Source organism: Callithrix jacchus, chromosome 16 (genome assembly GCF_049354715.1).
Source record: "Callithrix jacchus isolate 240 chromosome 16, calJac240_pri, whole genome shotgun sequence".
NCBI classification, from domain to species: Eukaryota; Metazoa; Chordata; class Mammalia; order Primates; family Cebidae; genus Callithrix; species Callithrix jacchus.
In genome coordinates, this window is record NC_133517.1 from 6851084 (window position 1) to 6864193 (window position 13110).

The following is a 13110-nucleotide window of genomic DNA, read 5'->3' on the forward strand; positions in this document are numbered from 1 at the left end:
GTAACTTGTGAATATAGTAGTCCCTTGTCTGTAGGAGATACATTCAAAGATCCCCATTGGAATCTTGAAACCATGGATAATACCAAACCTTTTGTATACTGCTTTTTTCTGTACAAACACGTCTGTGATAAAGTTTAATCTATAAATTAGGCACAGTAAGAGTAACAACAATAACAATAATAAGATAGAATAATTCAAACAGTAAACTACAATAAAAGTTATGTTGGTGACATGTGCCTATAGTCCCAAATACTGGAAAGGCTGAGGGAGGAGGTTGGCTTGAGCCTGGGAGGTGGAGGTTGCACTGAGGTGAGATCTTACCACTGCACTCCAGCCTGGGAAACAGAGACATGCTCTGTCGTTAAAAAAGAAAGAAAGAAGAAAATTCTGAGTCTGAATTATTATTTTGTGGACGTGGAAGCACTAAGTGATGTCTGGAAAATACTCCTAAAATATCATTGGTGATCTTTAAAGAGTTGGTTTATTAAAATGGGGAGTAAGTATAATACATGGAGTGTATATTTACGGTTTAAATGTGAACCTTAAGGCCAGGTGTGGTGGCTCATGCCTGTAATCCTAGTACTTTGGGAGATTGAGGCATGTGGATTACCTGAGGTCAGGAATTTGAGACCAGCCTGGCCAACATGGCAAAACCCCATATCTACTAAAAATACAAAAATTAGCCGGTATGGTGGTACACGCCTGTAGTCCCAGCTATTCAGGAGGCTGAGGCAGGAGAATGACTTGAACGGGGAGGCGGAGGTTGCAGTGAGCCAAGATTGCACCACTGCATTCCAGTGCAGGTGACTGAGCAAGACTCTGTCTCCAAAAAAAAAGTGAACATTTGCTAAGTGTACAATTTCTGCCTGTAATTGCTATCCAGCAGTTTCCTATTCCTGAGTCTGTGACACTGTCTCATTTTTCTTTGTGTAGATGTTTCTTTCTCAGCAAAATAGAGGAGAAGCTTACCCCTCCTCCAGAAGATAGCAGTATGAATGTGGATGAAGATGGAGACCCAGGTGACAGCGGGGAAATGCAAGAAGAGCAGGAAGAAGACATCAGCTCCCTGATCAGGAGCTGCAAGTTTTCCATGAAAATGAAAATGATGGACAGCGCCCGGAAGCAGGTGGGTGCTCATGTCTATGCTCCCTGCTATGTCACAGGGTTTTGCTAAATCAGTTCTTGTCTGATTTTAGCTTTTCTTTAAAATCTGAACCTTAAAATAATTGAGTAAGTAAGCTTGGCCAGGTAGAGTGGCTCACACCTGTAATCTCAGCACTTTGAGAGGCCAAGGCAGGCAGATGACCTGAGCCCAGGAGTTATAGACCAGCCTGGGCAAGAGTGAGAGCCTGTCTCAAAAAAAAAAAAAGAAACGAAAGAAAGGAAACTTGAAGGAGCACTTATTCAAAACTCTCCAGAAAGCCGCTAGAGTTTATTATATTCCTGTTAAATGTTTTAAAATGATTATTACATGTTACTTGAAAGGCAAATAAACCTACTATCAGGTCTGATCTCCTTTAACAATGAATTCTTACCAGTTAGTCAGGAATTACTTTTAGGGTTAGTTTGTAGGAATTGTTATTTAATAATAGAACCCTTTGTTGGTATTAACTATACATTACTTAAACATCGCTTGTAATGTATTTAAATATATTACCATCTTTGAATATGCTAGTGAAGCTTGCTGTGTTAATGACCCTATATCAGTTGCTATTGCAAAGAAAAGGATGTTCTAGTGGAAATAGTATTTCTTCTTTGTAGGTTTAAATGCTCATTTATAAATTTTTCTTTGGATGAGTGCCAAATCAATTCTGAATTTTTATATTGCAAATAACAAAATCCAGTTAGAGGTAGGCAGAACAGGAACTGGGTGAGAGAAGAGCAGGTGTGGCTGGAAGGGGCAATCTGAACTCAAGGTCTTACTGGTAAGGGAGCTGGGGTCGTGGGTAGATGACCGCAGTGTACTTAGGAAACTACACTGTAGCTAGGCACGACGAGGGAAAAGACACATTCCCTGCCATCACTGTTACTGTCTAGTGAGAGTGGGGCCGGCATGCATGATGACAGCAGCACTGGTGGGCTATGAAGAGAGATGTCAGCAAAGCCAGGAGGGCATAGGGAAGAGAAGAGCTTCCGCCTTGGACAGGGGAAAGGTAATAATGGTTAAGGTAGACTTTGTGGGCACGGAAGGATTTGGACATGGAGAGGAGAAAGGTATTCCAGGTGTTTGGAGACACACACAGAAACATGAAGGTGAGAAGAGTCTTAATGCTGGGTTTGTGGAGGGCGCGAGGCTGCAGCCCTTGCATGGATCAGGAGGCCAGTGAAGGTTCGATGCATGCTGGCCAGTTGTAAGCTGGGTGGGGGATTGACAGCTCTGGGGAACGCAAAGGCAGAGAAAGACTAGGAAGCCCCGCATTGGGGAGTAGAGAGGGAGCGAGTGGGGCAAGAGATGTGCTGTAAGGAGATCAAGAAGGACCTAAGGTAACATAAATGAGTGTGCGTGGCTGGGAATAACTCAGATTTCTAGCCTGGGTGCTTGAAAGGGCAGTAATTAGGAAGACCCACTTCTAATGAAAATGTCTCTGAAGCTTGAGAGAGAGTTAGAGGTGTAGATTTAAAAAGACATCCATGTAAGCAACTAAATTAAAAAATGAGTCAATTGTATTCAGAAGAAAAAACTGTTGTGCCTTGCCTGAGAAGCTAAAGAATATGAAAAGACAGGTGCGATGGGTCATGCCTGTATTCCCAGCACTTTGGAAGACTGAGGCGGGCGGATCCTGAGGTCAGGAGATCGAGACCATCCTGGCCATGGTGAAACCCCATCTCTACTAAAATACAAAAAAAATTAGCCAGGTGTGGTGGCATGTGCCTGTAGTCCCAGCTACTCAAGAGGCTGAGGCAGGGGAATCGCTTAAATCTGAGAGACGGAGGTTGCAGTGAGCCGAGATAGTGCTACTGCACTCCAGCCTGGTGAAAGAGCAAGTCATAAAGAACACTTCACAGCTGAACAGAAAGTCAAACAACCCAGTTAAGAAATGGGCATGAAGGGCCGGGCCCGGTGGCTCAAGCCTGTAATCCCAGCACTTTGGGAGGCCAAGGCGGGTGGATCACGAGGTCAACAGATCGAGACCATCCTGGTCAACATGGTGAAACCCCCATCTCTACTAAAAATACAAAAAATTAGCTGGGCATGGTGGTGCGTGCCTGTAATCCCAGCTACTCAGGAGGCTGAGGCGGGAGAATTGCCTGAACCCAGGAGGCGGAGGTTGCGGTGAGCCGAGATCGCGCCATTGCACTCCAGCCTGGGTAACAAGAGCGAAACTCCGTCTCAAAAAAAAAAAAAAAAAGGGCATGAAGTATTTGAAAAGATATTTCTCCAAAGAAGATAGGCAAGTGGCCAACCAGCTCATACAAAGATGCTCAGTATCACTAGGTTTGAGGGAAATGCAAATCGAAACCAGTGAGAGACCACTTCATAGCCACTGGGATTGCTGGAGGCATACACACAGATAACGCGTCGATGAGGATGTGGGAGACCGGAACCCTCCTGCACTGCTGGTGGGAATGTAAAATGGTGCATCTGCCATGGAAAACAGTCTGGCAGTTCTTACAAAAGTTGAACATAGAGTCTGGTCCAAGTGCAGTGGTTTTTACAACTACCTGATCACAACCAGTTACAGATTTCTTTGTTGATTCTCCACTTCCACTGCTTCAGTTGACTAGCTTAAAAAAAATAAGTTGAGGCCTGGCACGATGGCACACTCCTGTAATTCCAGCATTTTGGGAGGCTGAGGCAGGCGGATCACCTAAGGTCAGGTCACGAGTTCAAGACCAACCTGGCCAACGTGGTGAAATCCTGTCTCTACTAAAAGTATAAAAATTAGCTCGACGTGGTGGCATTTGCCTGTAGTCCCAGCTACTTGGGAAGCTGGGGCAGAAGAATCACTTGAACCCGGAAGGTGTAGGTTGAAGTGAGCCAAGATTGTGCTGCTGCGCTCCAGGCTGGGCCACAAGAGCAAAATTCTGCCTCAAAAAAAAAAAAATTGAACCTAGAGTAACCATATGCATATGACTCAGCAATTCTACTCTCAGACCCAAGAGAAACAAAAGCATAAGCACACATGGAAATTCATACACAAATGTTCTCAAGAGCATTACTCAAAATAGGTGGGAAGGTGGAAACAACCCAAATAAGATGTGGCGTGTCCAGCCAGGCGCGGTGGCTCATGCCTGTAATTCCAGCACTCTGGGAGGCTGAGGTGGGCAGATCACTTGAGGTCAGGAGTTCGAGACCAGTCTGGCCAACATGGTGAAACCCCATCTCTACTACAAATACAAAAACCAGCCAGATGTGGTAGCGCATACCTGTAATCCCAGCTACTCAGAGGCTGAGGCAGGAGAGTCACTTGAACCTGGGAGTCACAGGTTTTAGTGAGCCGAGATAATGCCACACTCCAGCCTGGGCAACAAGAGTGAAACTCCGTCTCAAAAAAATGATGTGGCATGTCCATGCAATGGAATATGATTCAGCCATAAAGAGGAAAGAAATGCTGACAGGTACCACAACATGCATGAACCCGGAAAACGTCATGCTAAGTAAAAGATGCCAGACAGAATCACCACTTACTTTCTCCTACCATTGTTACAGAATGTTTGGTGTAGGCAAATCCATAGAGACAGGAAGGGACTTTATGGTTGCCAGTGGCTGGGTGCTATGAACGAACAGTGAGTTTCATTTTGGGGTGATAAAAATGTTCTGGAATTAGGGGTGGTGGTTGCCCAACTTTGTGAAAAATACAATTTTTTTTTTTTTTTTTTTTTTTTGAGACAGAATCTTGCTCTGTTGCCCAGGCTGGTGTGCAGTGGTACAATCACAACTCACTGTAGCCTCAACCTCCCAGGTTCAAGTGACCCTACTACCTTAGTGTCCAGAGTAGCTGGGACTACAGGCACATGCCATGATGCCCAGCTAATCTTTTAATTTTTTGTAGAGACAGGGTCTCACTCTGTTGCCTGATCTGGTTTCAAACTCCAAGACTCTAGAAATCCTCTTACCTTGGCCTTCCAAAGTGCTGAGATTACAGTCCTGAGCCACAACACCTGGCCTGAATTGTACTCTTAAAGTGTGACTGATATCTCAGTGATAAATTAAAAGATATAACTGAAGTGAAAGAAATGGATTCGCTGCTCTGTGTTGGATTGTCTCATACAAAGGGAGAAGTAGGCCACTTAGAAGCTTCTATCACTTGTGTATCCTCATACCACCTTCTCTCTTTTTCTTCTATTAATACAGAACAATTTCTCACTTGCCATGAAACTACTGAAGGAGCTGCATAAAGAGTCAAAAACCAGAGATGATTGGCTGGTGAGCTGGGTGCAGAGCTACTGCCGCCTGAGCCACTGCCGGAGCCGGGCCCAGCGCTGCTCTGAACAGGTTCTCACTGTGCTGAAAACAGTCTCTTTGTTGGGTAAGTTGACTGCTTTTACCCATATAAATCTCAGAGAGCTGTTTTATATTGTCTTATGTATCTTCTTCTTTGTGCTACATCATGTGACATTTGGGAGGTAAATCTTTGCAGTAATTTTAGTGAATATAGCAAAGTGAGCCAGAGAATGATAGTTTGATTATTTTGAGAACTTTATATGTTTGCATGTAAGATGTAAACAAACATGAAAAGCCATTTCCGGGCAGCCATAGTGGCTCATGCCTGTAATCTCAGCACTTTGGGAGGCCGAGGTGGGCAGATCATGAGGTCAAGAGATCAGGAATATTCTGGCCAACATGGTGAAACCCCGTCTCTACTACAGATACAAAAATTAGCTGGGTGTGGTGGCAGGCACCTGTAGTCCCAGCTACTCTGGCAGCTGAGGCAGGAGAATCGCTTGAACCCAGGAGGTGGAAGTTGCAGTAAGCTAAGATTGTTCCACTGCACTCCAGCCTGGGCAACAAAAGTGAAACTTCATCCAAAAAACAAAACACCATTTCCTCCTTAGTTTTCTTTTTAAAATAGTGTAGTCTTTAGGACTACATTAAAGGAAAAAGTTTCTTGGGCAGGTTTGGGTCTGGTCCCCAACTCTGTTGCCCCGTGTCCAAGGGTGTGTGCTAGCACTGCAGTCAGGCACGATCCAACTAGGTTCCAAGACCAGCATCAGCCTCAACAAAGGTGTCTAGAGGAGAAGCACTCTTTATACCCTGATCCCAGGAGCAGGCGATTATCCTAACTGGGCATAGTGGCACGCACCCTTAGTCCCAGCTACTGGAGAGGTGGAGGTGGGAGGATGGCTTGAGATCAGGAGATCGGGGTTGCAGTGAGCCATGATTGCACCTGTGAATAGCCACTGTATTCTGGCCTGGGCAACATACTGAGATCCTGTATCTAAAAGAAGAAGAAAATCATCGTGATGATTTTTTGAGGGGAGAAGGAAGAGTTTGCTGATGTTAATACTGGTATCCATATACTTACAAGATAACAATTACACAGTTAGGGTATGGTTTTATAGTTCGTAACGGCCTTGCATGATAAGCAGGGCCAGTAGTTGTGATCTTGCATCTGAGACAACTCTGGCAGAGAATTGTCAGATCATGGGCAAGGAGGGCATGCGTTTGACCAGGCCTCCAAGTTTCAACACCATTATTGTGCCTGTGGACCTTGCAGACTTAACCAGCCCTGGTTCAGCTCCTTGCCCAGAACCACACAGTAGAAGCAGAACTAGAACTTTAAATGCAGCAGTGTCTGTTGCTTCATTAGCCATGGGCCACAGTGTCAATTTTAAGATCTACTCTGTATTGTTAATATAGGTACAAACACATTAGTAGCCATTTTCTATTCTTTTTAATAGAATTAGGTACTTGGCACGGTGGCTGACGCCTATAATCCCAGCACTTTGGGAGGCCGAGGCAGGTGGATCATGAGGTCAGGAGAAGAAGACCATCCTGGCCAACATGGTGAAACCCTGTCTACTAAAATGCCAAAAAATTAGCCCGGCGTGGTGGTGCGCACCTGTAGTCCCAGCTACTCAGGAGGCTGAGGCGGGAGAATTGCTTGAACCTGGGAGGCAGACATTGCAGTGAGCCGAGATTGCGCCACTGCACTCTAGCCTGGCGACAGACCGAGACTCCGTCTCAAAAAAAAAAGAAAAGTTTCCATTGCTTAGCCTCTGTGAACTTTGATACAGTTACTTATAACAAAGAACATTTTTCATTAATATGTGAGTTCAAGAAATTCCCTAGCCAGTATTTGAGGTCAGTTTCTTGTACTTGCAACATTTATTTTTATTAACTTCTTAATAGAAGACAACTTTTAGGCCAAGCACAGTGTCTCACACCTGTAATCTCAACACTTTGGAAGACTGAGGTGGGCAGATTGCTAGGGCTCAAGCGTTTGAAACCAGCGTGGGCAACATGGCAAAACCCATCTCTAACAAAAATACAGAAAATTAACCGGGCATGGTGGTGCAAGCCTGTAGTCCCGCGAATCGGGAGGCTGAGGTGGGAGGATTGCTTGAGCTCGGAAGGCAGAGGTTGTAGTGACCCAAGATCGTGTCACTCCACTCGAGCCTGGGTAACAGAGCAAGACCCTGTCTCAAAAACAAAAGAAAACTTTTGTAGATAATGAATTTCTTCTTTTTAATTTCACTCACACAAAGTGTTGTTTTTTGTTTTTTAATTCAACAGATGAGAACAACGTATCAAGCTACTTAAGCAAAAACATTCTGGCTTTCCGTGATCAGAACATTCTCTTGGGTACAACTTACAGAATCATAGCTAATGCTCTCAGCAGTGAGCCAGCCTGCCTTGCTGAAATCGAGGAGGACAAGGCTAGAACAATCTTAGAGCTTTCTGGATCCAGTTCAGAGGATTCAGAGAAGGTAATACTGGATGCTGGTGTGCTGTGTGTGTCTTCAGTGTGTGGTCTTCAGGCTACAGGAAAGTCATAATAAGGGTATTGCTTTGTGTTTGTTAAATATATTTGACAGTTATGCACAGCCAGTTTTCTTATGTGGAAAATTGACATACTCTGTACTTCTGTTTCTTTGAATGATACAGAGTTTTAATATTAAAACATGAATTTTAAATTTTTGTTGGATTGATTGGACAGTTCTCTTATGACTTTTGTTAATGAAATTTCCCCACCTTTCAGACATCCCATCAGCTTATGGAACAAATCAGCCTTTTCTGCCTTTTTTTTTTTTTTTTTTTTAATGCATGCTTTGCTTGGCTTGTTGCCAGTTACTTTGTCTTTTTCAGTAACTGTTGTCCTGCCTCACCTCAGCTGTGTGGCCTTGTCTTCTCGCTCTGCGTTGCTCGTGCACCACCTGGCCTGCACTGGGCTTGCTTTTTTTGTTTGGCTGTTTGTTATGTGCTGAGGATCTTACTGGAGTTGATTGCTCCTTCATAGCCAGGGCACACTCTTGTGTTTTCCAGTTCCAGAGTTTCAGTGTTATTTTGGAGCTGTTGATCCATTTATGTGTCATGAATCACAAATAGAAAGCAGAGTTCTTTGAGAGTTTCAGTCATGCTGATGTGTTGAGGTCTCTGAATTCCAGGTGATTGCAGGTCTGTACCAGAGAGCATTCCAGCACCTCTCTGAGGCCGTGCAGGCGGCTGAGGAGGAGGCTCAGCCTTCCTCCTGGAGCTGTGGGCCTGCAGCTGGGGTGATTGATGCTTACATGACTCTGGCAGATTTCTGTGACCAACAGCTGCGGAAGGAGGAAGAGAATGCAACAGGTGAATTGCAAAATTTTAAAAAACTAGTGTTCCTTTGTGTCAGCATAAAGTCTTACGAATTTTGTACATACTTTTGGTCTCCTAATTTTTTGTTTTCAAATTGCAAATGTTTTGAAATTTGTTGAATCTGTTGTCTTTTTTGTTTCTTTGAGATGTAGTCTTCCTGTAGCCCAGGCTGGAGGCCAGGGGCACAATCTCGACTCACTGCAACCTCCGCCTCCCTGGTCTCAGTTCAAGCAATTCTCCTACCTCAGCCTCCTAAGTAGCTGGGATTATAGGCACAAGCCACCATGCCCAGCTAATTTTTGTATTTTTTAGTAGAGACAGGGTTTCACCACGTTGGCCAATCTAGTCTTGAACTCTTGATCTCATGATCCACCCGCCTCGGCCTCCCAAAGTGCTGGGATTACAGGCATGAGCCAGAGACAATAGCAACTGGGTATAGTGGATCTGTTGAGGCTAGGAGTTCGAGACCAGCCTGGCCAACACTGTGAAACCCCATCTCTACTAAAAATACAAAAAAGTTACCTGGGCGTGGTGGTGCATGCCTGTAGTCCCAGCTATTCAGGAGGCTGGGGCAGAAGAATTGCCTTAACCCAGGAGGCAGAGGTTGCAGTGAGCCTCTGTCACACCACTGCACTCTAGCCTGGCCAACAGAGTGAGACTTCATTTCTAAAAAAGAAAAAAAGAGGGCCGGGTGCGGTGGCTCACACCTGTCATCTCAACACTTTGGAAGGCCAAGGCAGGCAAATCACCTGAGGTTGGGAGTTCAAGACCAGCCTGGCCAACACAGAGAAACCCCGTCTCTACTAAAAATACAAAATTAGCCAGGCATGGTGGCGCATGCCTGTAATCCCAGCCACTCAGGAAGCGGAGGTTGTAGTAAGCTGAGCTTGGGCCATTGCACTCCAGCCTGTGCAGCAAGAGCAAAGCTCCATCTCAAAAAAAAAGAAAAAGAAAAAGAGAGACAGTGGCCTGAGCAACATGATATACATTTAAATGGAGTTAAGCGGTCCCCTCTTTCCCTTTGCTTAATTTATACTTCGATATTTAGCTTGCAGCTTCTGTATTACTGGCTCGTGTGGCCTGCTTCATGCTCCTGGAATAAATTCAATAACTACCAACTGCCCCTTTTGTACTCAGCCCGGGTACAAAGACTCAGACTACTTCCTTCCGAGTGGGCACGCTAATGGAAGGATTTGGCTCCAGGGTAGATACAAAACTGTGCCTGGTATTTGTTGGTCTAAAGTAGTTAGGAAGAGAACAGCGACACTACAAAGTAGAAGCCCAGAAGGGAACGCGTTACTGTGTGTTAAGTTCATGGTTTATGGATAGTGAATGTAGTAACCACTGCTTTCTTCTTTGCTGTCCTTGGTAGTTACTGATTCTGCAGAACTGCAGGCGTATCCAGCACTTGTGGTGGAGAAAATGTTGAAAGCTTTAAAATTAAATTCCAATGAAGCCAGATTAAAGTTTCCTAGATTACTTCAGATTATAGAACGGTATCCAGAGGAGACCTTGAGCCTCATGACAAAAGAGGTTGGTGTCTTTCTTCTACTTAGCGGTAAGGAACTTTACAGAACTTAAAGATATGCTAATTTATATCTAAACGCGTTAGTGTGTCCAGTGCCTGTATTACAGCTTTTCCCAGTCAGCAGTGAATTCTGCTACATTTTGAGGACACAGGTAATTTAAAGCTACATAAATGAGTTTTCACATTTACCCATTTTCCTCTGTGGGTGTTAAGAACACTGTGTCTGAACAGGGACCCAGAGAAATGGAGGCAGGGTGTGTGGGATGGTGATGGAATCCTGTGTGGAAGGCTTGTTGCCCATGCAGTTGAGGCTGTGGTCAGTCACATCTGCTGTGCCCAATGCTCACCTGTCATTTAGCACAGAGGGAGTGAGCAAGGTTCAGCTTGCATCCCACCTTCCGGGAGCACAGCATGTGCCAGCGGCACAATGTCCAGATGGGTCTGGGGCATGTGAGCATGAGTGAGGGGTCAGTCTGTAGGTGTGGGAGGAACCTCTACCCCTCCATGTGACCTGCCCCTTGGCCCTGCCCAGGGCAGCACTGACAGCTGCAGTTCTGTCCTTTGGGCTCTGTCTGTGTGCAGGAGGGCTCCACTGACTTCATCTGCAAAGTGTAGGGACTCTGAAAGACTTCCTAGTTGACTTTTATAGACGTGTAGCTGGAAGATAGGGCCACGTTTGAATTGAAAACGTAATCGTTTACAAAGGGTTACATGGTTCTCTCTTTATTAGCTTTGCATGGTGAGTTTTTAAATAATGTTGGTCTCTGGGCTGTGGGGGCCCAGTTTGACTTTAGGGCCCTAACCACTCCCTCCATGTTTTTGTGGATTCTGAATAGTAGACTTTCTCAGTAAATTCAGAAATGCAGCATGTCTGAGTTTTTCTTCAAGATAAGTGAGCAGATAATTAAATAACTTTATTAAGATTTTGTTTTTTTCCAAAATAATAAAATGTTTATATATAATAAAAACAGCATTTGAATTTGTGAGGACATAAACTATTCACTCTGAGTTGTCAAGACACCCAATAGACATGTGCAGTGGAACTGGTAGCCTCTCGCGTGAGCTTATATGAGCTGTGTGGACTGAGCCGTCCTCACATGCCATGCCGTCCTCAGCGCACACATGCAGTCAGGAAGCCTGCCCACACTTCACGCCTCACACCTTATGCCAGCGTTTCAAACACGTCAAGTTTTATCTACACAATGACACCTTAAAAGTATCAGAGGAAAATGTGAACACGTTTTTAAAATGGTCTTGGAACGAAGAGACCAAATCTAGAATCCATGAAGGAAAATAGTTCGGCACTTCTATACAGAAAAAGAAAACACCATATACGCAATTTTAAAAAACAAATAAAGGGCCAGGCACAGTGGTTCAGGCCTGTAATGTCAGCACTTGGGAGTCTGAGGCAGGCGGATCACAAGGTCAGCAGATCACCAGCCTGGCCAAACATGGTGAAACCCCATCTCTACTAAAAATTCAGAAATTAGCCAGACATGGTGATGGGTGCCTGTAATCCCAGCTACTTGGGAGACTCAGGCAGGAGATCTGCTTGAACCTAGGAGGCGGAGGTTGCAGTGAGCCAAGATTGTGCCACTGCACTTTAGCCTGGGAGACAGAGTGAGACTCCACCTCAAAAAAAAAAAAAAAAAGAAAAAACAAAAATATTTGTAACACATCAAGAAACAGAAAGCTGACATTGGCAATCGACAAAATAAACGGTCACAATAGACCAGTAGAAAATGGTGAGAGAAAATGCAAGCATGATTAAAGGATGTAAGGCAAATAAACATGGAGTACTCAGCCTCACTAATAATGAACCGTGAAAATTTAAATTAGATTATTTTCACTTCTCAGATTGACAGTGATTTTTAAAGTTGATTACGTTCAGTGTTGGTAAAGACTTTTGGAAAGTAGTCAATCTAATATTTTCAGAAATGAAAATTTGAAAAATCCTTTACCAGTGTTTATTACAATTTTTAAGGTTCACACAGTAATTTTAGTTCTAGGAATTTATTCCACAGGTATATAGCACAAAGAGTTTTGTGTACAGGGATGTCTACTGCAACATTACCTGTGATAGCAAAAAAGTGGAAAAACTCCTAAATATCCATTGTAGAGCAGTAAACCACATGGAATACAGCTGGCAAGAGGAATAAGGTAAAAGGCTTTTCTCTACATCTGTCTGAGAACAGCCAGCAGCAGCTGTCTCATGTGATTCTATTTTTGGACAAAAGGCTGTGCGTGCACCTACACAGAAAGTGCCTGTGTAGTCCAGTGGCTGCCGCAGCAGAAGACAGCTGAGGGAAGACTGCTTTTATACTTCTGCTTTTATACTTCTGAGTTTTCTGTATGTTGGACATATGTTACTTTTATAACAGATGATGTGAGATGTTTTACTCAGCATTAAGTTTCAACTTTCTATTTTAGATGTCTTCCGTTCCCTGCTGGCAGTTTATCGGCTGGATCAGCCACATGGTGGCCTTACTGGATAAAGACCAAGCCATTGCTGTTCAGCACACCGTGGAAGAAATCACCGATAACTACCCTCAGGCTATTATTTATCCCTTCATCATAAGCAGTGAAAGCTATTCCTTCAAGGATACTTCTACTGGTCATAAGAATAAGGAGTTTGTGGCAAGGTAATATTGCAGAAAGGGTTATCAAATACTATAGGTTATAAAAGTGTGGTTAAAGCAAACATGTGGACACTTAGTTTTCAAATTAATTACAGTTGTCATTGAAGAATAGAAAAATCTTAGCCGTCCCTTTGTTGAATATATCTACTCTGGGTATGTTACTTGTTATAGGATATGTCTCATTTTTTAAAAGACTTTCATCTTAC

The 13110-nt window shown here is 44.0% G+C and overlaps 1 protein-coding gene across 4 annotated transcripts in view; it reads left to right on the forward strand.

The window, feature by feature from the left end:
- The window catches only part of PRKDC (protein kinase, DNA-activated, catalytic subunit), a 195847-nt gene that overhangs the window by 146900 nt on the left and 35837 nt on the right, over positions 1–13110 (forward strand). For all 4 annotated transcript variants that reach the window (XM_035277313.3, XM_002758884.6, XM_002758885.6 and 1 more), the window contains exons 69-74: positions 934–1126; positions 5297–5471; positions 7679–7872; positions 8551–8731; positions 10110–10270; positions 12696–12907. In XM_035277313.3, the coding sequence (XP_035133204.3) occupies positions 934–1126; positions 5297–5471; positions 7679–7872; positions 8551–8731; positions 10110–10270; positions 12696–12907 (1116 nt within the window). The remainder of the gene's footprint in view (positions 1–933; positions 1127–5296; positions 5472–7678; positions 7873–8550; positions 8732–10109; positions 10271–12695; positions 12908–13110) is intronic.